The sequence below is a fragment of the Sitophilus oryzae genome, unplaced genomic scaffold (genome assembly GCF_002938485.1).
Source record: "Sitophilus oryzae breed Bouriz unplaced genomic scaffold, Soryzae_2.0 scaffold_1393_pilon_pilon, whole genome shotgun sequence".
Lineage (NCBI taxonomy): Eukaryota > Metazoa > Arthropoda > Insecta > Coleoptera > Curculionidae > Sitophilus > Sitophilus oryzae.
This window is the reverse complement of record NW_022146052.1, coordinates 453,660-478,478: the sequence shown is the minus strand read 5'-3', so window position 1 is coordinate 478,478 and position 24,819 is coordinate 453,660. Positions and strand designations below refer to the sequence as shown.

Below are 24,819 nucleotides of genomic sequence, written 5' to 3'. Positions count from 1 at the left end.
TTCTTTAGTCATTGGTTTCATCAAGGTTTCATCCGATTGTAAAATTGGATAATTTATTTTTTCAAACACAAAGCATTTTTTGGCATGATTTTTCAAAAACTTTAATCAACAAATCCAAAAAAAAACAGGTAATAAATAAATAAATACTTTTCAATAATTATTGTAAGTTGATATGTCAATTTAGTATCTTTTTAAGATTTATATTTATAGAGCTGAATTTTTCAGGACGTTTGGAATTTTACAATTTCCCAATCGAATGAAAAAATGTTCTCAATTTGATGACTAGATATAGATACAAAAAAGAGAGCAAACCGTTTTCGAAAAAGTTTGCAAAAAAAAGTGATAGATTCGTCATAGTTCAGCTTAATTTTTAACTCTATGGTTAAGCTACACAGAAAGTTACAAAAGTATTTCAATTATTCCATTCATATACAGGTTGTTTCAAAAAACATGTGCCATCTCTCCTGGGGAGAAGATTTACTTTTTTTATATCAACATATAGGTCCGATTCTACTTTGTTTCGTCGCTACGGGGGGTTAAAGTCTTGATTTTTTCTTCGATTTATTATACCGTATGATCAAAAAAAAAACGGCGTCAGCGATAGCTATGAAATGAAGACCGATGCGGGGGTTCGTCGATGTTCATTTCCAAGCCAACTGGACGCCGTTTTCTTCGATCATACGGTAATTTTCTTCCAAGTGCTTTTAGCGATTCGAATGAATTTTTGATGGTAAAAGTTACTATAAGTGTTACATATTTTAGTACTATAAAACTATCGACAAATTCACCAGGGATGTAACTGGGGTAGCAACTGGAATATTTTTCTAAAAAAAATGTACGCCACTTATTTTTTTTCATTTGTTAGCAAAATTGTACAGGCCGTTTATTGCCGATTAAAAGTTCTTATATAGTTATAAGATAAGCGCAATTTTATTAATCATAATTATATTAATCATTAGCCTACACATAAGGTCTAGACATTATTTCTAACTTTGCATATCCAACATTCAATACAATAATATTAACATTTGCCTAATAGTAAAGTAACACTAATTTACCCAAAATACACGCTTCACTTGAATTGTTATTGAATTGTTATACTCAACACTGAATTCTAAACGCATCTTTCGTTAACCATGTTAGCATTAACCATGTCATACTGTGTACCATGTCATCAACATTATTAAAACTTCAGTTAATCAGCTTGAAACTCTAGTCTTAATCAAAAGTTGATGATGCAAACATGGTTAGAAAATTTTCCGAAAATAAGTGACCGAAATCAATTGACAGAAATGAAAATTACCCGAAAAGAAGTATGACAGATTTACAATTGGTTATTATTACGAATTACAAAATTACAAATTGACAGAAATAAAAATTCCTCAAAATATTGCAATACAGGGCATTTTAACAACAGGACCCATTGAATAAAAAGCAAACCAAACCAACAGTCTATTAAAAAATATACCGTATGATCGAAAAAAACGGCGTCCAGTTGGTTTTGAAATGACGATCGATGACATTTTCCATATAATATTACATGTAAAATGACAAAATGACAACGATCTTCATTTCATAGCCATCGCTGATGCCGTTTTTATTCGATCGGTATAAAAAAATACTCTTCAACATTGTCTTTTTGATAAAAGAACTGTGGAGTAACAGTTTCTGTTTTCCTTTTTCACTGACTACAAATTCGACATTCTACACGTTTTTACTCGGATAATGCAAGACGCAATCAATGTCGGACCTGACAAGTATTGCAATTTTTCGGGCAACTTTTTTGTTCCGTAAATGTTCTTAGGAGAACTACACTTTCGGGTAATTTTCCTTCAGAACAATATTAATTTCGGTTAATTTTCCTGCGGTCATTTGTTTTCGGGAACTTTTCCGGATACGCTCAATATAAATTATCTTAGTGTATTGTTGTCATTAGTAATCCCAGAGGTTGGAACTCAATTGTACCACTTTTGAAAAATCTTAAATTTAAGTGTAAAACCACTTACTAGGTATAACATTTTTCCAAACATGAGAGAAATGGTAACCTCTGTATGGAAATTTGTTTAAAATAATAAAATGTAGAATAGAGCATATGAATGTACCAAGTCGTTTTGATGGTTGGAAGATCTACGCCTTCATGTATGTAAAATTCTATTGTGAATGCTATTATTTCCAAGCTAACCTGAACGTTTTTTCTATCATGCAATATTTTAGCATTTATTAAAATTTTAACTTTACATATTATATAATATTTTCCTTTGCTGGGGTGCAAAATATTTACAAACTCGGGATCATAAAAAAAATATATATATATATATATATATATATATTTTTTATATGATATAGTATATATATATTTTGCACCCCAGCAAAGGAAAATATATATATATATAATATATGTATATATATATATATATATATATATATATATATATATATATATATATATATATATATATATATATATATATATATATATATATATATATATATATATATATATATATATATATATATATATATATATATATATATATATATATATATATATATATATTTTTTTTTTTTATGATATATATTATATAATATATATATATATATATATATATATATATATATATATATATATATATATATATATATATATATATATATATATAGTCAAAACAATTATCGCATATTTGAATAAAAGTAATTATGACATATTTCTAAATGAAGCATGCATTTTTCTGCCTTTCTCTTGTAGTTTTTTTTAGGATAATTAGGGTACGCACTGATGTAATTTTTAGTCGGCCGACTATTTAGTTGCAAAAGTGAAAACAATACATTCTTATGGAGCCGATCAGACCAATATTTGATTGTGTCGCGTAGCCTTAGGCTATACGCTGACAGGCAATTTTTAATCGACCGACTATTTAGTTGCATATTTGTAAACTATATATCCTTATGGACCCGCTCTCACATGCAATAAAATAGTCGGCCGATCAGCTCCATAAGTATGAATTGTTTTCATTTTTGCAACTAAATAGTCGGCCGACTAAAAATTACAGGTTAACGCGTAGGCTTATTGTTTCGAATTTCCCTTCACACCAACTATTTAACACCGTAAGTCAGGGAATTGAAAATTTTTGTTTTTCAAATTAATTTTTTTTTAAATATGCGATAATTAATTGTTTTGAGTAGTTTAATTTCAAATTATTGAATGAAAAACGAAAAATTGAAACATACTGAAAGTGTTCTCCTTTTCAAAGGTTCATTAGTTAGGTATCTCATCCTATAGCATACCTACTAATTCTGTACTAGAAACAACTAGAAAGCCCTTTCACTTTGGAACTTCACTGCCTGGTTTTTATATTATTTTATTCGTATATAAATCTAAGTAGGTAAGCAGAAGAACATTCAAATAAATTTATTTAACAAATGTCACAGAATTGGTGAATATTAATATAACATAAAAAATTACAATTAGTAGAGTAGCTCATTTTAATAGATAACTTCAAAGGTGCCAACCTCAATTGTACCCTAAAATTAAAATGTTTAAAAGATCTTAAAATACAGTATGATCGAAAATAAACGGTGTCAGAGTTGGCTCGGAAACAAAGATCGCTGTCATTTTATATGTAAAATTATACGGTAAATGTCATTGATCGTAATTTCCAAGCCAACTTGACGCCGTTTTTTTGCATGCGGTATTTTAGCATCTATTAAAATTTAAATTTTATATATTACGTATTTTCCTTTGATGAGGTCCAATATTCAAAAACAGATTAATTTGCAAATAAAAATATTTGTACCCCAGAAGCAAGCTATGTTAGGTCACAAAACAAAAAAAAACAGTTATAAGAAAGAGGAATTTTAAGTTCTCTCTAATTACTCGGATATTTTTAAACCTATGATTGAATATTTGGTATATGACTAACTTATCTTGAACTTAAATGAAATATAACAAAGTTTTTTTTTTAAATTAATATGCTAATTTTGGACTTAACATGCTTCTAGGGTACAGATATATTTTCTCTGGAAGAATATTTTCAAATTTCAAATTATTTTATAGCAAAATATAAACGAGAAAACTGAAACAAACTGATGATTGTTTTTTTAATCGATTCAGTTAGATATCTCACCCTATAGCACACTATATATAATTCTGTACTAGAAAGCCCTTTCACTTTGAGACTGCATGGTATTTGTGGCATTTTATTAGAACATAAATTTAATAAGTAGGTAAGTAGAAGAACATTTAAATAAATTTACTTACCAAATGTCACAGATTTGGTTAATATTAATATATTAGTAAAAATTACAATTAGTAGCTCGTTTCAATATTACATTGAGTTTTAATATAATGACCGATGCATGAATGCATGTTTTAATTTGTCTTTAATACGAGGAATATATTTTTTAAATAATTAAGTTGCTACTAGAAGAAATATATTCATAATTTGACAAATATTAAAAATATAACTGTAATAACTAATAAATATGTACTTTCTAACTCACTTTCAGAGATTAAATGTTCCCAAAATGAATTATCCAACAAATGAGACGAGCAAATTACATTCCACAAAAGTCACAGAACCACACAGCAGAGAACAGATCCTCTCCGATATTAGGTCACAGTCCTTTTAAAAAACGTCAACAGAAGAAGCGCACACCAACCAACACTCCCGCGTAACCGTAGTACGACTTGGCACCAAGTCCGCCGAAGTAACAGTACTCGCGGATCTTCGGTACTATCTGTTCGCCAGTCCCTGCGGCCTGCGGAGCGCCGTTCACTGCAGCAGGGTTGCCAGATTCTATATTATTGCAAACATACATAGTGTTACTGATTGTGCACTGTGTCCCCATATATAAATCTAGACTCTATTGTAAATTAATGTTTAACCTTTAAGCTAGTGACCTCTCATTACTTCGCCCTGCTTGCATTCTTTTACAAAGACTCAAATCTACAGGGTATTTCAAAACATTTACGAAAAAGTTTACGGAGTTATTCATAGTGGTAAAAATAAAGGCTGGTTTGTTATATTGAGTGAGAAAAAATAGTTACCAAAATGTACTTCAGGGGGATACTACAAATAGAATAAAAGAAAAAGTTCCTATAAAAATATATGCCCTAATATGCTCCCTGAGGTAACAGTCCTTAACAATTCATTTATTTTAATCATTCAAATTCGTAGTTACCTATTTGATTTCGAAATAAATAAAGAGTATCTTTCTTGCTTAAAAGAGCCCTAGCTTTCTTAATATGCTGAAATTCCAGTATCCATTAAAAGTTTTGTGTGAAACTACCCTAACACACTGTAGACATTCCCTTTGGACACAATTTTAGTATATTTAGCGCAATGTTTTATAATTTTAAATTTTCTGCTAAATTTCCTTTCATCTTCATAATATATCGAAGTGATTATGGGCAAAACACGCTGTATAGATATTTATTATGATTTATGTATAAAATTTTTTATCCACAATTTTATCTCCATAATTTATCATGGAATGATACACCTTTTATATTTGTTTTAGTTTTTATATTAATTAATATAAAAATAGAAGTACCAAAATATATGATACTTGAAGTATATAATGTTGTGGTAGCCATGGTTCGGTGGCAAGGCTGGGAAATGTATCTGCCTCCTATCCGAGAGTACCTCCTAAATCCTACTGGGATTAATCTTCAGGTACATGCTAAAGATCGCCAAAAGGTTTTGTACAAAGCATGGCACTGTAAGAACTGTAATTACTAATATAAGTATCAAAAAAATAAATTTCAAAATTCTTCGTCTCAAAGGCTTTATTATGAAGCCGGCAACGTTGAAAGAAAGCCTCCTGCGAGTTAAGAACCGCGCGCGATCATGTGACCACAGTTCTTGCAGCAGCGGAGGTTCTTGCAGAAACAACAGATAGGGTCCGACGACCGGACATCCTTTCCTGTTGGTGCCGCTCTGACGTAGTCATGCAATAGCCAACGTCAGCGATAACAGCGCCATCGTGACGAACCCATGAACCCATTCCACTCGACGATGTTCCTTTGTTTGCGGCGCATCGATTGATCGACTGGTATCGATCAAGATGTCAGTGATACGCGTTGTCTATAAGAGAGGTCGTTGATTTCGATATTTTAAATAGAAAAGTGTTTTTAAAAGGGCGCGAAGATGGAAAATGGGATGAAAAATGTATGCTACACCGGATCGGTATTTCTAGCCATGGGTGCCGATTTTCGTGGGTACGAAGAGTACGGCCAATGCGCCCAGTACTGAATATAGAAATAAAAGCAAGTATTTTTCCAAGCGAATGATATCTAGCTGCGTATTAAGTGGTCATGTGATAAATACTTTTTCTCTCTCCGATTTACTAGATCGCCATAGCGATTTATTTGTACAGGGGTACAGGGTGTCCCACTAAGAATAGCTCTCGGTTGTATCTCGGAAAGTATTAGCCGTAGGGCCTATGGAAAAAAATATTTATAAATAAAGGGACTATGAGAAATTACTGGAAATTATTTTCAAGTTTGTAAAAGGGCGGCTAGAGGGGGCAACTGCTATGAAAAATATTTAGGAAAATAAGAAAATAGAATTTTTACAGAATTTTGTCTAGATAATGGGTACTATAAATAATAGCTACATAGTCTTCAGTAAATTTTACCAGGATACCATAATAGCAGATGCATTAATATCTAATAATTAAGATATTATAATAAGAGGGAACAAGAAACGATGCTTCCGTGAAGTCATGGTAGGCTTTGGAAAATAGTTGCTTTTGACATAATAGTATAAACGTCAAATTGTTATTAGATCAACATTTTGATAGTCTTTGCAGCGTTTTTCTTCTTTTGATTTCTTTTTCAAAATGCCTTTATTATTTGAAGTAGTTGAAGTTGTTGACATTTTGAAAAAGCAATCAAAAGATAAAAAAAAACGCTGCTAAGACTATCAAAATGTTGATCTAATAACAATTTGACGTTTATACTATTACGTCAAAAGCAACTTTTTTCCAAAGCCTACCATGACTTCACTGAAGCATCATTTCTTCACTGTTATTAATATCTTAATTATTAGATATTAATACATCTGTTATTATGGCATTCTGGTATTTCGTCAATTTTAAAATAAACTAACTGTTTCTATCTTATTTTTTTGTTAGAATGGGCATAATCAAGAGGGCTACTGATGCCATGTGGTAAAAATAATGTAATTAAGGACTTATTTTTTGGTATTTATTATAATTTTGCTAATATCTTCGATTTGAAAGAAGATATCACGATGCGGTTTTCGCCGACTTTTTAAGCTTTTACTGCTCATTACTATCAGCTAAAATTACATATACTATCGTATTTTTTTTTCAAAAAACGCGCTGTGTTTGTTAAATTGTAAGAAAACGCCCCCTAGCGTCTATGTTCAAAACCTTATTATTATTACTTTTATGGTATAATATAGAACAAGAAACGCTCTTTTAAACGAGCCCCCGTTTGTTGGTTCCGTTCATCCAGTCCGGAGTTATTAACATTTAAATAAAGACAGATCTAACCTCCCCCACCACTTTATTTTAGCAGATAAAGGAAAATAGTTCTAACAAAAAAAATCAAAAATTTACTGAAGATTATGAAGCTATTATTTATAGTACCCATTATCTCAACAAAATTCTGTAAAAATTCTATTTTATTATGTTCAATAGCAGTTGCGCCCTCTATCGGCCGTTTAACAAACTTGAAAATAATTTCCAGCAATTTCTCATAGCCTCTTTAGTTATAAATATTTTTTTTCCGTAGGCCCTACGGCTAATACTTTCCGAGATACAGCCGAGAGCTATTCTTAGTCGGACACCCTGTACAGGGTGGGTCAAATTCGACGCTTTTAAATGGAAACACCCTTTTCTATAGGAGATAGACGAAAACTAATATCGGTGTCTGGAGCTGAATTTTCATAAAAAACATGATGGTGAAAACCGCACATCAATATCTGTTACCGTTTCGGAGTTACGGGGTGTTTTTCAAAAATGTGCATTTTTAATAAATCGCTGTAACTTTTTTGCTATCGAAAATTTTGTATTTCTATGAAAACATTTCCAAAGCACCTTTTTACGTAGAATTTAATGGTTTAAGTATATTTTTTTTTAAATTAATAATTTAAGAGTTATTAACAGAAAAATTGATTTTTTATTTGGGACACCCTCTATATTTTTAATTAACTGAAAAGAATTTAAAATTACCTTTCCAAAAATGTAGCACACTAGATATTTTGTTATAATCCCCTTCGAAATACAGAATTTTTAAAAGTTCGCCACTTTTAACTAGTAGGCTTTGGACCCCTTATCGATGATATGCCCTTAATGGAACTCAAAAACATATTTTTCCAGCAAGACGACGCACCGCCTCTGAACAGCAAATTTTTGCATCCAATTTCAAGAATAATTGAATAGCTAACCAAGATTCCAGCCGTTGGCCGGCGAGTACCGCCAGACTTAGTGCCCATGGATCTAATCCTATGGATATATTTGCGGAAAAATAAAGGTTTCTTATTCTTCCGTATAATCTAGAAAAGAATTAGAAATACTTAGCAGTTATGAGAGGGTATCTTTCACCCCTACTGAGTTAATGAATTCCGCGAGAAATGTTCAAAAACTGCCCTGTCTGTCCATAACAGACGAAGACGGTCGATATGTCGAACACCTGTAGCAAAATTTCATGTCTTGGTTTGCTATTTATTTGTATTATTATTAGATATAGTTTAATGTGTTAATGTTGGTTAAATATATTTTAAATTGTTATAAAATTCTGCATCTCTCATTATTTTCATTTTAATTGATGCTCACAGCTAGAGACTTTTTTTTGCATTACAGCCAGTGCCGTTCAAAGCCTACTCATTTAAAGCGGGCGAATTTTTATATATTCTATATCTCGAACAGGAATCGAGCAAAATATCAAGTGTGTTATATTTTTGGAAAGGTAATTTTAAATTATTTTCGATAAATTAAAAATATACAGGTTGTCCCGTATAAAAAATCAAATTTTCTGTTGATAATTCTTAAATTATTCATTTTGAACAAATTATACTTAAACCATTAAATTCTACGTAAAAAGGTGCTTTGGAAATGTTTTCATAAAAATACAAAATTTTCCATACCAAAAAAGTTACAGCGATTTGTTAAAAGTGCATATTTTTGAAAAACACCCCGTAACTCCGAAACGGTAACAGATATCGATATATCTCCTATAGAAAAGGGTGTTTCCATTTAAAAGCGTCGAATTTGACCCACCCTGTACACAGGTAAAAACAGACGTTTTGTGTGAAACTACCCTCTACCCTAACACACTGTAGACATTCCCTTTGGACACAATTTTAATATATTTAGCAACAATGGGCTCTGCAATGTCGACATTAAGAATCTGTAGAATTTTTAATTTTCTGCTAAATTATTATTAGTATTTTGATTATTTACTGATTATTATTTCTAATTAGTGATATAAAGGGTAATATTACCGGTAATTTTGGTAATATTGCATAATATTATCGCAAGATCGGTAACACTGACAATATTGATTTTCTCCCGCTCTACTCTTTTCCTTTTTTTGCAAAGACAAGATGGGGCTGCTTTGTTTCTTGTCTAAAAAGCTTGTTGGACACTAAATACTCATTAAAAAGCTTAGCAATAATTGATGATAGCCCAAATATTTCTCATGTTCTTTCACCAAACACAGTAAGCCTTCTGCTTCGAAACGAATTTTGGCTATAAATACAAGCAACTTATGACTTGTTTAAGCCAATCGCTAAATCGGTAACGATTTTTGAAGCTAACGCGCCAACAATCTCAAAAGGTTTTAGCTGCTTTTTTGAAATAAGGTCTATATTATTATATCAAAGTATAAGATTCATTTGTTGCTAGGTAGGAAAACAAGATAATGTGTGCAATTCTGAAAAAACGGGCAAGTAAATATTTAAGACCTGCTCATCTTTCTGCCCTATACCTATTATAACCAAATCTACACGGCGAAAATTTAACTGAAGATGAAAATTTAATTGCAACGGAGTTCATCTATGAAACTGCAAGGCATCATCCATTATATCCAAAATATTTTTATCTCATTATGGGGGGCACTGACCGGTACAATACAAAATTAGAGGTAATATTTTTGTAAAAAATGTATTTCCCATTGAAATAAACTTAATATGTGGCTCAGTTTCTTTATAGCGACTTTAAAAAGGATATTTAAAGGGACCGAATGCTTCCTGACTGATGAATGAATGAATGCTTCGTCTTACTGATAAATCTGTGGCCTAGATTTGAACCTTTTGGTAAGGCTTTCATCACGTGATGATGATTACACTATTAATAGTGCAGATTTTGGGAAAATTGTTGTTTGGAATTTTAGTAATAATTTTTGTCTCAAATTTTACTTATTTATTATTGAAAATTTTAAACCGCTAAAAAACGCTAGCCGCTAAATTATTTTTTTCCCTAAACCGAAAAAAAAACAGATTTAGCGGGAGAAAAAGCTAAATTGGCAACACTAGCAACAAGTCGGATTTTCAGCTCCATTGAAGCTTCGTTTGAAAAAAAACGTTCGGGATTGGTGCTCTGACTTACTACTGGCATGTGCACAAAATTTAGCCGCAGTAGGACATCTCTCGAATGGTATGTCTCGAAGTCATATCTGAGCAACAGAAGTCAACTTGTGGGGATACCACGTTGTCTTCTAACAAGCTAATAGAATGTGGAGTACCACAAGGCTAAGTACTAGGTCCTATTTTGTTTCTTCTTTTTATTAACGACATTGCTAACATAAACATCCAGTGGTAAAATATGTCTTTTTGCCGATGACACTAGCTTCACTTGGAGCACAGGACGTCACGGCACTTCATAACATTATATCAAATGACTTAATCACCATTAAATCTTGGTGCGATTCGAACCTCTTGAGTCTCAACATTTCTAAAGCTTTGTCATATAAAAACTCGCTGCAGCCTTTTATACTTAACAACACCACCATTGACGTCGTAAAATCTGTAAAATTCTTAGGGCTTGTTGTAGACAATTCTCTGAAATGGGACATGCATATCGACGCTTTGTCGAAAAAATTAAGCTCTGCCTATTTTGCATTAAAATCTGTTTCTAAGGAGCTTAACTTGTCAGTGGCTAAAACTGTTTATTATGCACTTTTTGAGTCACACCTCAGGTATGCCCTTCCATTCTGGGGTACGTGTTGTGCGACTCAATTTGACCGTATTTTCAAGCTCCAAAGGAGAGCTGTTCGATATTCACTGGTACTAAACAGCAGAACTCATTGCCAGGACTTTTTTAAAAAATTAAAAATATTAACTCTTTCTTCCTTATTTATATTTGAATCCGTTTGCCTAATACGTAAGCATGTATCAGCTTCTCAAGAAAGGCCATCTCACACTTATCCACTCAGGAACGCGGAGCAAGATCTTTATCTACCTACCCCACGCTCAGAGTTAGTTAAAAGTTCAATATTCTACAATTCGAAAAAAATGCCCTGCCATTTGAAATCAAATCCATTACATCATTTTCTTCATTTCGCAAAGCATTGAAATCTTATTTACTAGACAAGGCTTTCTACGCTGTAAATGTCTTATATTTTGATAATCGAATTTGATCTTGTAAACACTGGTCTAATGTTTGCTATTACTATATTTACATCGAAATAAATTTGTTTAGAGGTCATTGATATTTACTATAAACTAACTAAATATTTTTGAATATTATTTTAATTTTTTTATTCTTTGACATTGTAAACATTTAAAAATGTTTATTTTAAACAATAAGACTGACAATGTTATATTTGTATAATGTTTTGTATTCTCTTTTGTTTGTTTGTTTGTTTATTTTGTTTGTTTACTTTACCTTTGTCTACAAATTGTAAAATTTTTTGACAATAAAGGCATTTATTTATTTATTTAGGACAATTGGCCAACCAAAATCAAGCGAATATGACCAGCTCGTACTGAATAAGCTATGGTTGGTTATATTCAATTCCTGAATGGGAGTTTTACTTTGCAATCAATTAAATTATTATATTAAAAACTAAAAATCGTTATTTATAGCTTATTTTTTTGTTTGCTATATTTGCTATATTAAGATGGACTCTGACGACTCGTGTAATTGTCAAACATTTTTTATTGACATTCAAAGTCCGGCGATAGTGCGTCATAGCTCTTATAAACTTAAAAATTTTGTATAGTTGCCCGACGGACTATTGCCGGACTCTGTATACCAATAACAAATGTTTGTCAAGTAGACGAGTCGTCTGAGCGCGCATTTAGATAGACCATTTTTACTTATTTTATAATGTTAATACCTATTTTTGATTTCACGTATTCCCAAAATTGTATTCTGTTGAGTTGCTTAGTTAAGCCCCGTTCTCAGGACAACAAGAATAACAGTTGACATTTCAAATAACCAATGAGAGCTGGACTAAATTTAAAATTGACAGATGTTTGAATTTTGTACAAATCTCATTGGTTCTTTTGACGGCTGGCGACAATTAACTAGTTTAATTTACTCTTTAAAATTATATTGTACTGCCCATCAGGCAGTTTTTTGTCGTTTTCGATATTTCATAATACTGTCCCAAGTAACATTTTCACGACTTGCGACCACATGTTTACTAAACACAACGTTGGTTTAGTTACAAAAAATAGTTAGCTCCCTACCTTGGGTATTAAAATAAATTTAAACGTTTTTATAACGTTGTGCCGACGTTGGACTAGTACTACAGCAAAGTAGAAGCTTCTGCGACGTCGAATAAACGTTGTCTTGTAACCTTTTTTGCTTAAGTGACCTTTAGGTGATTCGGACAACGTAGTTACAACGTTGGACAATATAGAGTTTTCCGACGTCAGTTTCAGGACCTATTCCAACGTTATGCAAACGTCGTCTGTTTTACTAATTCCAACGTTGTTTAGATTTCCTTATTCTTACGTTGGTAGGACGTCGAGTCACTACCTTTTTGCAACTGTATTGAACCATAACCTTAAATTTTAAATTTTCACTTCATTGTTCTGTTCAGTCAGACAGTTCAGTGCTGTTTTTGTTTTTATAAAAAAAAACTTAATTAAAATGGGACATAAGAAAGGTACATATAAAACTAAATTTAAATATACATCGACATATATTACCGATAGTTTATCCACTCCCTCGTTTATTTATATTATAGAGGGCGGCACAAGCTAGACTCTAGGATGACTAAATTAGGCAATCTTGCGACTAGTATACTACCTGTTAAGGCCGAACTGCGACTTTATTAGTCCAGTATGCGACTACTCGAACTACTCCATCTTAATCTCCAAAACAACAAAGTGAAAGCCGCCATGTTGTTAAATAAGAAAATGTTTCGTGCCTAAAATAGCAATTCCTGCTTTTTGAATACATTAACTTGAAATATTTGACCCTAAAAAACACGCGGAAACAATTTTTTCGACTGCGAATAAATTATTCTCATTTTACTAAAAAAAAAAATTCAAGAAAATTTTTAAAACTTCTTTAATTTTAAGGCCCATTAGTATTTTTCAAAGTAGAAACAATACATTTATCAATAAAGTTGTTTGCGTTTAACTTTTTTGCCTTGGGTAACGAGTTACAGAGTCGGTTAAAGTGTTTCAATAATTATGATCTTCAAACTTCACACTTAAATACTTTTGTTTTGTTTTCCTTCACTGCCATCTGACATATGTCTCTAACTAAATCATAAAAATAATATTTTTACTATAATTATCCCAATTTAGGATAAAACGGGACTTAGACGCCATATTAGTTTTGTATTTCTGTGAATTAGGATTTTAAACAACGTTGCAGTTTGTACTAAATTAGGCTGCTAGCCAACGTCGGTATCCAACGTCGTTTCGACCCAAAAATTATTCTCCAAACTAGTCCAGACTAGGGTTGGCACGAGGTTGTGCCGACGTTGCGCCCCGACGTTTGGTTGCGTGACACAACGTTGTCCCGACGTCCAAATGCTGCTTGGGGTGTGTTATTCTACATACCCTGTGTATGTGACCTTTTTTATTTATAAAGTTTAAAAACTGTCTTTTAAATGGGTTTGATCTTTATTACAGTTGAGGGTTGGAACCTTTGGTGTTACACAGCAAAATAAAACACTAAATCACCACAATACACCAAAACACTTTTACTTTTACACTGGAGGCGCGTTTCGCTAACCATGTTAGCATCATCGGCAGATGATTATAAACTGGTTAGCGAAACGCGCGTCCAGTGTAAAAGTAAAAGTGTTTTGGTGTATTGTGGTGATTTAGTGTTTTATTTTGCTGGGTTTGATCTGTTGGACAATAATATTATATATTATTATAAAAAATCATAAATAAACATTTCTAAGCGCGCTATTGTGGCTTGAATTTCTGTTTTTATTGAATTAAAATTTTGAGTAAAACCACAACCTCTTCATTATACAGCCAGTCAACTTCTCTAGTTTTCGAGTATCAGCACCTGTTCTCATACAAGCAGAGCAGAGCACCTGACTCAATAATTTAAAAAAATGCAGCTTCAAAGAAGTTCAAAATCTAACTTGTTACATATAAGCGAATATCTAGTATTTAGGTAAATAGTAGATATTCGCTTATTCTAAGCTGAGGTTTTATTCAAAATTTTAATTCAATAAAAACATAGAAATTCAAGCCGATAACTGTGGTATCAATGATAAACATACATAAAATTTTACCTCAATAGCACTTTTTTAAAGGTCTGTATTTCTAAACCTAAAATTAAAAATATTGGTTCTATTTACCAACATTGCTGAATAAATACAAAAAAAGATGTTTTGTAAACAAAAGGAATTTTATCCTCTGGATGTGTCATATTTAATAATTATTAAATGTTACTGAAATAAAAACTCAAAATCAAAAAGAATTCAAATGTTTCATAATAACTTAAAGTCTAGTTGAAACACATTTTAACAAGATTTTAACATATTTTTTTAAGAGGTATTAATGAACAAAACAGAGCAAAAATTAATATTTTTATTGTAAAAGGTTTAAGTCAATATATTATTGTATTTAAAAAAAAGTTATATTACTCCTCATTTTTAGGTGCCTCCTCTTTTTTGTCTTTCTTTTTAGAGAATTCTGACAAATCTCTCCTCATGGAGTATGCATCCTCCCCGTCAGCATAATATTTAGGTTCAATCTCCACAGTTTCAAATTTGAGAGCATTCTTATATAGATTTAAAGCAGCCCTATTGCTTTTTCTTACATGCAAGGATACATATTTAGCATCGAAACACTCTACCATAGCTTCGGATGCTTGATCCATTAGTTTTTGTGCTAGTCCTAAACGACGATGAGATCTCTTAACAGCTAAAGAAGTAATATGTCCATGTTTCAAGTCTTCCTGATCCTCTTCCATTTTTGCAAGTACATAGCCCACTATTTTACCTAAAAAGTAATCCAAATATATTACACGATTACCCCTAATGTATCTATGTATATGTAGTTACCATTTTCATCCTCAGCAACATAACTTAATTGAGGCCAACTAAGACCATGATAAAAATAATATTTCATTTGGTAATTTTCTGGTAAGCATAATAAATTACAGTGTTGCATATTCATAAGGTCCTCAGGTCGAGCACAACGAATATTCATTATGAACAATTTTATCAGTCTTTTCTAGTCTTCCTAATTTTACTACGGCTCGTCTTCTCTTCAGCAATTGGTTCTCTTTGAGCACTTCTCAACAAATCTCTTATAAACTTAATGCGACGTAAGACAAATACCCATAAAATGTACCAACCTAGAAAGTATTTGAACAATAATAAAAGGCATTCTTAAAACCAGAAAGTTTGTTTATAAAAAAAAGATAATAATCCTGTCATCATATCGTCCCATTGCTGCCAAAAGTCACTAACTTACTTTTTATTACTTCCAAGAAAAATATGTCTAAGGATGAATTGCATTTCATAAAGATGTTATAGTTAGTAACTATTCGGTATTAAAATAAAACATAAATAGCCAGAAATCGTAGTTAATGACTTTTGCAATCGATTCACCGCTTCAAAACATAGTGATTGAATTTGGTTGTTCAGAAAAATGTTAGTTAGTGACTTTTGGCAGCAATAGGACGATATATTTATGATAGCTTCTATCATATATTTATGATAACAAGAATGTTATTTTGCTATAAAACTAATAATAAACTGCAAAAAAATCTGTAAAATTGTAAACAATATTCAAAAGAGATCAAAATAGTAGGATTAACCTTCAATTGAACGTCAATGCGATCTTACCTATTCCAACAAAAACTAGAACAATGCTAAGAGCTACAAGAAATGAAAAAACAGCCGAAAATAAGTCTTTCATTATTTTTCTACCCTAAAAACTACATTAAAAAAACTTAAGAAAAAAAATCTGGCAGTGACTTCACATTTAATAGCGCCATGTTGTTTGATAAAAATGTTCTTCTGAAAAGCTTTTGTTCTCTTATCAGCTATTTAATGAGTTAAACTAGTACATAATTGAGAATAACTTACCCACTCACCTTAAGATTTTTGAACGGATTTAGATTTCCACATGGAAACAAAATTTAATTTTCATTATTCTCAAAAATGTCAATTTGGAACATATTTGGAAAGGTTAAATACTTATTATAGGACATGGATAGGCAACTAAATATACAAGCATGAAAATAGGTGGTTTATTTATTTATTAAATGATAGACGAGTGAAGCTGTGATTAAAATTCAAGTACATTAGTTTTAAAAACAACTGCATGCCTGCATTTGTATTCCAACAAGGTCTATAGAAGTTATTATATTTTAAACCTTATTTTGAAATACTAGAATATTTTTGTGGTGGCAAGAATGGTGAAAAAATAAAGACCCACTTACAACCTTACAACACCCCAATAACCCGAAAACTGACAGTGACAGTTACCATCTTATTTTTGGGATGTTTTAGCTCAAATAAAAAGAAAAAATGATCTTTTGTGACCGATTTTAGAGTGTATCGATATTGAAAATAGTTGAGTTATGTCTACAAGATCACAACTCACCAAGGATTTAAACGGTAAGCGACATTTTTCATTTATAAAAATTGGAAATCTTTCTGTTTACAATTGTAAATGACGTCTTAAGAGGGGAGTGTCTTAAATATTTGAAAAAAAATGTGATTTTAACTGTTTTTATTGAAAAATTATTTTTCCACGTAGCTAGTATTAGCTGTAGCTTTTGTACAGATATCATTTCTTCTTAATTGTTCAATTATTTGTCATTGTATTGATATGATTCATTCATTGTGGTTTTCCATGTTAAAAAGATATGCTTCTGGGTATGCCCCGCAGTCTTTAGATTTGACCCACTGACACTAAATTTTTTATGCTAAATTACTTTAAATTGAACCTGAGTTGGTTAATAATGTGTGCTTGTTAATTTTTAGTTGAAAACACACAAAGAAAATAACTTGATTTGAATTTGTTTCTGTTAGTTGAGATATTATTTTTAAATGTTAAAACTATGAGTTTATGTTGTTCTAAAAAAGGTATAAAAGTTTTTTCGTATTTTTCAACGTTTTATTTGTACTTTATGCATTTATTGAGGCTATATGAAATAATTTTGGAATAATTACAGTTCTAATAATTTTTGTTCGAGTTAATACAAGATTAAATTATTTTTTAGAGAGTATTAAATCCTCAGTGGGCAACAAAGTCAAAATCCTCTTTAAAAATGTCGTTCGTTTGGAGACTAAGGGAGATAAGACTGAAAATAGGGTGCTGGTAAGATACTTTTATATTTAATATATGCTATATAAAGTTTATATCAATTTTGTTATAGTGTTTAATGTAGTCTATGTCAGAATCAATATATTGAACGTGTTTGAATTCGACCGCGAAAATTTAGGGTTTTTTTCATTTAATTTTTATCAGCTGTTTTAAATACAACTTGAGTGATTTATTGTCACTATATCTATTATCGTTTCTGTATGTGCCTAATAAAGATAGCTGATACTGTTTACCTGCTATCCAGCTATAGCAGTATTGTTGCCTTGAAAAAATAAAGGAAGAAGAGTTAAGACATTGACATTGACATTGTTGACGTTTTTAAATTGTCAAATTGTGTAGCTCAATTGATGTTTTGTGTTTTGTTATTTTAAAGACAATATTCTTTAATTTACTCTGGTATAATAGTAATTATTCAAAATGCCGAGAGCCGAAGTAGGAACGCCGAAGTACTTGGCAAACAAAATGAAGGCCAAAGGTCTTCAGAAACTACGCTGGTATTGCCAGATGTGTCAGAAACAATGCCGAGATGAAAACGGCTTTAAATGCCACACCATGAGCGAATCCCATCAGAGACAGCTCTTATTATTCGCAGACAACTCTAAAAGATACATTGATGACTTCTCTTTCGATTTTGCAAAAGGTTTTGTTAGCATATTAAAACGACAGTTTGGTAGTAAACGAGTTAATGCCAACCGAGTATATCAAGAATACATTTCTGATCGAGATCATGTTCACATGAACGGTACAAGGTGGGTCACTTTAACAGGCTTTGTGAAGTGGCTGGGCAAAACAGGACAGTGTGTTGTCGATGAAACTGAGAAAGGTAAGAATGTAAAGAGTTATATATTTATAATTTAAAGTATTAATTAATTATTCTTTAGGTTGGTTTATCACATATATTGATAGAAGTCCAGAGACAGTAGAAAAGGAAGAGAAAAAGAAAAAGAAATTAAAAATGGATAAGAATGATGAGGAAAGGACATTGGAGTTTATAGAAAAACAAGCCCAGGCCGCTTTGGAACAATCAGGTCCTCCTCCAGAGCCAGTTTATACAGAACTCATTAAAGAAAATGAAGAGGAACCACTAAAATTGGAAATTAATCTAAAAAACGAGAAGAAATTTATACCAAATGGTGTCCCTTTGGACAAAGTGTTTAAGAGACCCAGTAGTACCACAAGCATTACAGCAAAGAAAATAAAAACAGAACCTAAAACTGAAGTAAAAAAGAAATCTGCCCTAGACGAAATCAGAGAATCAGAAGAAATTAAGAAAGAGAAAGAAAATCGGAAAGATTACTGGCTAACTGAAGGCATAATAGTCAAAGTTATTACAAAAACTCTAGGAGAGGAATTCTACAAACAAAAAGGAATAGTGCGCGAAGTTATAGACAAATATGGAGCAATAATAAAGTTATTAGATACAGGAAAAAAACTGAAACTTGATCAGAAGCATCTAGAGACTGTTATACCAGCCATAGGAAAATTAGTTAAAGTTGTTAATGGGGCGTACAGGGGTGAAATTGCTTCGTTACTTAATTTAGATGAAAGAAACTTTTGTGTTAGTATTGAAATTGAGAAGGGTTTGCTAAAGGGACGCAGGGTTGATGGAGTTCAGTATGAGGACATTTGTAAATTACCTGAAGATTAAGGGGGAAACGTGTAAATAATGACGTTTAGTAAATAATTAATATTTAATTTAGAATAATGTCAACAAATGGATGTGTAATGTTTATATATATTCTCAGGGAATGTTTCCCATAAATGTATGTATAGCAATGATATATAAATGTTATCATAGGATATTGATTGTTTTAAGACAAAAAATTCTATTTGTATATAATGTAAATAAAACTTTTGGTAATAAATGGATTTTTGGTATCTTGAACTTGGTTATCCCCAATTTTGTAATTACCTATACCTTAGTTTATACATGGTGTTACAAATTCGAGGTACGAGTAATAGATACGAAGAAAGTTAAATTGGGGCAAAGTTGCTCCTTGGGATGTTCACTAAGATGCCATCAAAAAAGCTGTAAAAATTTCAAGGATTGCTGAGTTTTTTGGTAAAAACGGATTTTTTTCTTGTCGTTATTGCCTCCTTGGGATGTTCACTAAGATGCCATCAAAAAAGCTGTAAAAATTTCAAGGATTGCTGAGTTTTTTGGTAAAAACGGATTTTTTTCCTGTCGTTACTTTTTTGAAAATCAAAAAACTAATTGCACATTCTCCTAGCCAATTTATTAGGGCTATCTGATAGTATTTTAACATTTTCAAATTAGTTGATAATTTGTAAGATACAGAAGCCAACTTAATTTTTTTAAATAAGAACCTGCACTTTTTATTTCAAGTTTTGAACGAATTCGGTCTTCTGAGTTTATTTCCAGTTTTGAACGAACTCGGTCTTCTAAGTATAATGATATGACACACTTGATACCTTTTTTTTTTGTTTTGGGTACCTTAACAATAACAAAACTATTTATAATTTCAAGTCCGACTGTGGTTTTTTAAATTATTTAAACTGATTATATTCATCGCAACAATATTGATCAGCGCTAATTTACATTGAATAAGAAAAATCGAGCCATTTGAAAGATTCAAATAAAAAATGCCCAGATCAGCAGTTTAAAGATATTCTTTTTAACTCTTTCTATTGTGAATTTGAAATATCAATATCTAATGTAATAATATGCATAATATTAATCGTAGTAATTATAAAAAAATCACCTTTCACAAACTAGTTTCTAATGCTCTACATGTTCGAATGGATTACCACGCTCCCTAATGCACAAATTTATTTTTCGTTCAATCTTATTTATAGCTGTTAAACATATCTTCTTCTTCTTTCTTATACTTCCGAATGTATTTTGTACTCTTTATTGTAAATGTTGAAATGTATGGATTTCACTTTTACAAATGGCATCTTGGTGAACATGCCAAGGCGCAACTTTGCCCCAATTTAACCAACTTCGTCTCTATTACGGTTTTCGAGATACCAGTGCTTGTACCTCGAATTTGTAGCACCCTGTATAGATATAAATATAAACAAGGAATTTTACTTATTAACATAATAACTTTAAATCAATGAATTAAAATGGGTGAGTTGATTTTTTTAATCACTTTTATTATTGCTTTAGTAGATGAAGGATTCAGTCTTTTTATAAAGTACCAGCGATTTCGTTCGCGTCGAATTAATCATTTGTAATGGTGATGATAAAGCAAAGCAAGAATTTCCATTAGCATACAAACTGGATAAAATTTTCTCACATTTATGTCAGCATGAAAAAAAAAACAATATGGCGATATTATTATATAACTTGGTAATATTTGAGGGGTAGTTTCATCCTGTTGGAATTTGACTTTCGAAAAACCCGTTTGCCAAAAATAAGCTTTTTACGTCAAGCAGTTTAAGCAGAATCGTGGTTAAGAAATTATCCAACTTTTTGGAACATCCTGTATGATTTTTTAAAAAATTTCAAAATATGTAAAAAAAAAACAACTAAATTATGCTTGTCCAAGCGTTTTCCCGAAAGACTAACCGTTTTTTAAATAACCAATATTGTAATATTTGAGGGGCGTTTTCGCCCTCTTGGAATTTGAGATTCGAGAAACCCCTCCTTATCGAACCTCTACACCCCACAGTCAATCCGTTTGCCAAAAATCAGCTTTAAACGTCAAGCAGTTTAAGAAGGATTGTGATACGTGGTACTCAATGGTCATATTTTATGAAACACCCTGTATAAATTTATAAAAAAATCTTAAAATATGTAAAACAACAAAATAAAATATACGTGTTTAAGCGTTTTTCCGAAAAACTCACCGGTTTTTAAATAAAAATATTTTAATATTTGAGGGATAGTTTCACCCCCTTAGAATTCGAGTTTCGAAAAATCCCTTCTTATCGAACCTCTACACCCTAAAGTCAATCTGTTTTCCAAAAATCAGCTTTTTACGTCAAGCGCTTTAAGCAGGATCGTGATTAATCAATGACCATTTTGATTTTTCGAAACACCCTGTATACATTTTTAAAAAATCTTAAAATATTTAAAAAAACAAAAGAAAATATACGTGTTTAAGCGTTTTTTCCGAAACTTGACCGTTTTTTAAATAAAAAATATAGTAATGTTTGAGGGGTGGTTTCACCCTCTTGGAACTGGAATTTCGAAAAATCCCTTCTTATCGAACATCTACACCCTAGAATCAACCTGTCTGCCAAAATTGAGCGACGTCTGCCAAGTTGAGTGGTTTGAGCAAGATCGTGATTAATCAGTATGTCAGTCACTTAAAGGCGCGTCCAAGCTACTCGAACAAAATGTTCGCGAACATATATAATTAAACAGATACTAAGTGAAAATTGTGAGATAGGTAGATTTATGAATAATAAAGCCAACAAGTACAGCTAGCCTAGGCCTATTAAGGAGCGCGGAGCGCCGAAAGGCTAGCTTGTACGCCAGAGCGTGCGTCTGCCTATGCTAGAGCGCGCGCGTTCTTTTTCCGACGGGTGTCGGTAAATCAAAAGGAACGAACGGCGTGCATTTCGGCGGACATTGTACCGCACACTTGGAAGGGTTTCATTTAATTTCGGTCGTCCATCTGTGATTTTTATTTTTTACCGAGTATTCGACAATGGGAGACGCAGTTATTGACTGGGATCGTGAAAAACATTTACATCTAATTTGTTTACACAAAGAAAAGATTTTATAATGTTAATTTTATTGTGGGTTGAGTGTGAATAGCTATGTAGCTAGACTTCGTCCATATAATTTCATTGTTAATACAGACCTTTATGATTATTCTTATTAAAAACCGGAATTATTATGGGATTCTGAAATTAAAAATTACCACTTAATAGGAAGTTTGACACCGGAAATGAAATTTTACCATTACATTTTTAGAAATTAATATACCGGGTGTTTCTGAAAAGTGGTTTACTTCTATAACTTTTTTAATTTTTTAGATAAAACACGAGATTTGGTATGTTAGTATAGGACATAAATCAGGATTGATCGACGTTTTCATTTATTTTCGGTCACTACCTATTTCACCGGAAATGACAACAAGTTTTGATTTAAATGGTACCCTCGGTATTTTTTTACCGTATATGATAGAAAAGGACATTCTAAATAGAATGATATATTATAGGCCAACTTTTGACATTTTCAATTTAAAAATGGCCATAAATAAACGTAACGACAATTTTACTCCAAATACCAAGTATGTGGTACCAAATTATTCGTAAAAAATGCTTTTTCCAAATATGCTGAGCCAGCCTCGTACCATTTGAAAAATTTGAGTTATCATTAAAAATACGATTTGGGCATCTTTTAAGCGGCCATGAAAGGATACGAAAAAAAATTACACGATCAAATATATGTTTCCAAAGTTCTTTGATTACAATTTTTTTTTGATTATAAATAGTTTTAACTCAGACTTGGCACTCTAGATTGAAATTTAAAATGCTATTTTTATTTAATTGGAATTGTCTAAAATTGACGTATGGTATGTCATTCTATTCAGAATGTCATTTTCTATCAAATAAAGTAAAAAAGTAGTTAGGATACAATTAAAAAATACAAAGTTGTAGTCATTTCGGTTAAACAGGAAGCGACCGAAGGTAATTGAATACGTCAATCAATCCCGATTTATGTCATATACTAACAAACCAAATTTCGTTGTATTATCTGAAAAAATAAAAAAGTAAAAAAGTGAGCCCCTTTTGAGAAACACCTGATAGAATCGGCTGAAAATGAATACAGGTCTTAAAAATACACTATAACGAATAATCTAACAAAAAACCCTGTGACCCTCCGCTTGCTAAATATTGATTCTTCAACGACAAAAGTTCTTAAACTGTTTACCGGTTAATTTATTTAATAAAATTCTTGCACTCGAAATCCGGGCACTCGAAAAAACAGCGACTACCTAAACGCATCCTAGATCTATAGAGCAAACTGGTTGTCGCATTCTTCCCCGCACCTCAGTCCTCGGAACCGATGCGATGGGCTGTGCCGTCGTTTACGACCTGCTGCTACGAGTATATAGTGTGAATTATATATGTTCGCGAACGTTTTGTTCGAGTAGCTTGGACGCGGCTTAAGGATTTTATATATTAGTATAGATTTCTTATAAGAAATGTTTGCCATCTTGATTTTTACGATTAACGTTAGTTTGTAGAGATTCCCTTCTGCTACAATATTTTTTCGTAGCTACAGGGTGTTAGTCATCATTTTTCTTATTAAATTTTCTTTTAAGTGCTTTTAGCGAAAAAAAGTGTCGACACCAGGGACGTGCATGTGGGTTATCACTGGAATATTTTTTATCAAACAAAGATACACCACCGACTTTCTTCTCTTGTTAGCAAAATTGTGTAAGTCGTTTTGCCAGTTAAAAGCTGCCTCTTGATATTTTGTCGATTTAGATCTCCTTGATGATATAAATGCAATTTTATTAATTTGCTTTATTGCAAGTCTAATAGCAACCTATAAAATTTTTAATGTTATTAACTGGCCAAAGTGTTAAATCAGTACTCATTGATTTCCCAACAAAAAATATGAAAAAAGTTCTTATAAACATGACTAAACGCATAGTTACGGTAAAACAATGCATAGTTTTAAAGTTACGGGATGCTAAAACTTTGGTTACAGAATGTTAAAATATAGGGTTGTTGTAATTATCTTAAATACCATTTTTTTTAAGTTGCTGTAGGTAGCCACTGTACCATCAGTTTTATAGATTTTAAGAATAAATTAGATTAAATAAATAATTTATTATTCTTCTTCTTTGCGGGCCATCTCTTTCGTGGAGGTTGGCGATCACATTGGCAAAATCTTCACGATTCTCGGCTTGCCTTATGAGCTTCAAAAGTTAGGTGAGTCCAATTTCTGATGTTTCTCAACCAAGATAGTTTCTTCCTGCCGATACTTCTTTTTTCTACAGTTTTACCCTTAACTATTAATTGTATGACGTGGTATTTTTCATTTCTCAATATATGCCAGAAGTATGATGTTTTTCTTATTTTTATTATATTGAGCAATTCTATTTCTATGCCTATTCTGTTGTGACCTCGGTATTTGTGATATGGGCTG

The 24,819-nt window shown here is 31.6% G+C and overlaps 4 protein-coding genes across 10 annotated transcripts in view; 2 read left to right on the top strand and 2 right to left on the bottom strand.

The window, feature by feature from the left end:
* The window catches only part of LOC115875626 (rhoGEF domain-containing protein gxcJ), a 275,457-nt gene extending 270,733 nt beyond the window's left edge, over window positions 1–4,724 (bottom strand). The window contains exon 1 of the mRNA XM_030891130.1: window positions 4,501–4,724. The gene's annotated coding sequence lies outside the window, so the exon portion shown is untranslated. The remainder of the gene's footprint in view (window positions 1–4,500) is intronic.
* Window positions 4,725–14,969: 10,245 nt separating this feature from the next.
* Window positions 14,970–16,605, bottom strand: LOC115875625 (N-alpha-acetyltransferase 10). 3 transcript variants are annotated; one of them, XM_030891126.1, is made up of 3 exons: window positions 16,493–16,605; window positions 15,461–15,756; window positions 14,970–15,398 (listed from the first exon to the last, which is right to left on the bottom strand). In XM_030891126.1, exons 2-3 carry the CDS (start codon window positions 15,606–15,608, stop codon window positions 15,037–15,039), a joined length of 510 nt encoding a protein of 169 aa, XP_030746986.1. In that variant the 5' UTR covers window positions 15,609–15,756; window positions 16,493–16,605; the 3' UTR covers window positions 14,970–15,036. The 3 variants fall into 3 exon arrangements, with proteins under 3 accessions (XP_030746986.1, XP_030746987.1, XP_030746989.1); XM_030891127.1 differs by having other exon boundaries at window positions 16,501–16,602; XM_030891129.1 differs by lacking the exon at window positions 16,493–16,605 and adding an exon at window positions 16,250–16,411.
* Window positions 16,606–16,663: 58 nt separating this feature from the next.
* Window positions 16,664–24,819, top strand: part of LOC115875620 (F-actin-uncapping protein LRRC16A) — a 42,571-nt gene continuing 34,415 nt past the window's right edge. For 4 of the 5 annotated variants that reach the window (XM_030891121.1, XM_030891120.1, XM_030891118.1 and 1 more), the window contains exons 1-2: window positions 16,664–17,026; window positions 17,635–17,732. In XM_030891121.1, coding sequence (XP_030746981.1) covers window positions 16,990–17,026; window positions 17,635–17,732 — 135 coding nt within the window. In that variant the 5' untranslated portion in view covers window positions 16,664–16,989. Of the gene's footprint in view, window positions 17,027–17,350; window positions 17,498–17,634; window positions 17,733–24,819 lie in introns of those variants that run through there. The other variant, XM_030891119.1, reaches the window with a different exon arrangement.
* On the top strand, window positions 18,040–19,535 carry LOC115875621 (DNA/RNA-binding protein KIN17). The gene is made up of 2 exons (XM_030891122.1): window positions 18,040–18,561; window positions 18,620–19,535. Exons 1-2 carry the CDS (start codon window positions 18,156–18,158, stop codon window positions 19,384–19,386), a joined length of 1,173 nt encoding a protein of 390 aa, XP_030746982.1. The 5' UTR covers window positions 18,040–18,155; the 3' UTR covers window positions 19,387–19,535.

Excerpts from the sequence above, each read along its gene's own strand:
- LOC115875621 (XM_030891122.1), top strand. The coding sequence starts at position 18,156 with ATGCCGAGAGCCGAAGTAGGAACGCCGAAGTACTTGGCAAACAAAATG. Across the intron at positions 18,562-18,619 it reads TGTCGATGAAACTGAGAAAG|GTTGGTTTATCACATATATT; the intron begins GTAAGAATGTAA and ends ATTATTCTTTAG.
- LOC115875625 (XM_030891126.1), bottom strand. The coding sequence starts at position 15,608 with ATGAATATTCGTTGTGCTCGACCTGAGGACCTTATGAATATGCAACAC. Across the intron at positions 15,399-15,460 it reads TGTTGCTGAGGATGAAAATG|GTAAAATAGTGGGCTATGTA; the intron begins GTAACTACATAT and ends ATTACTTTTTAG.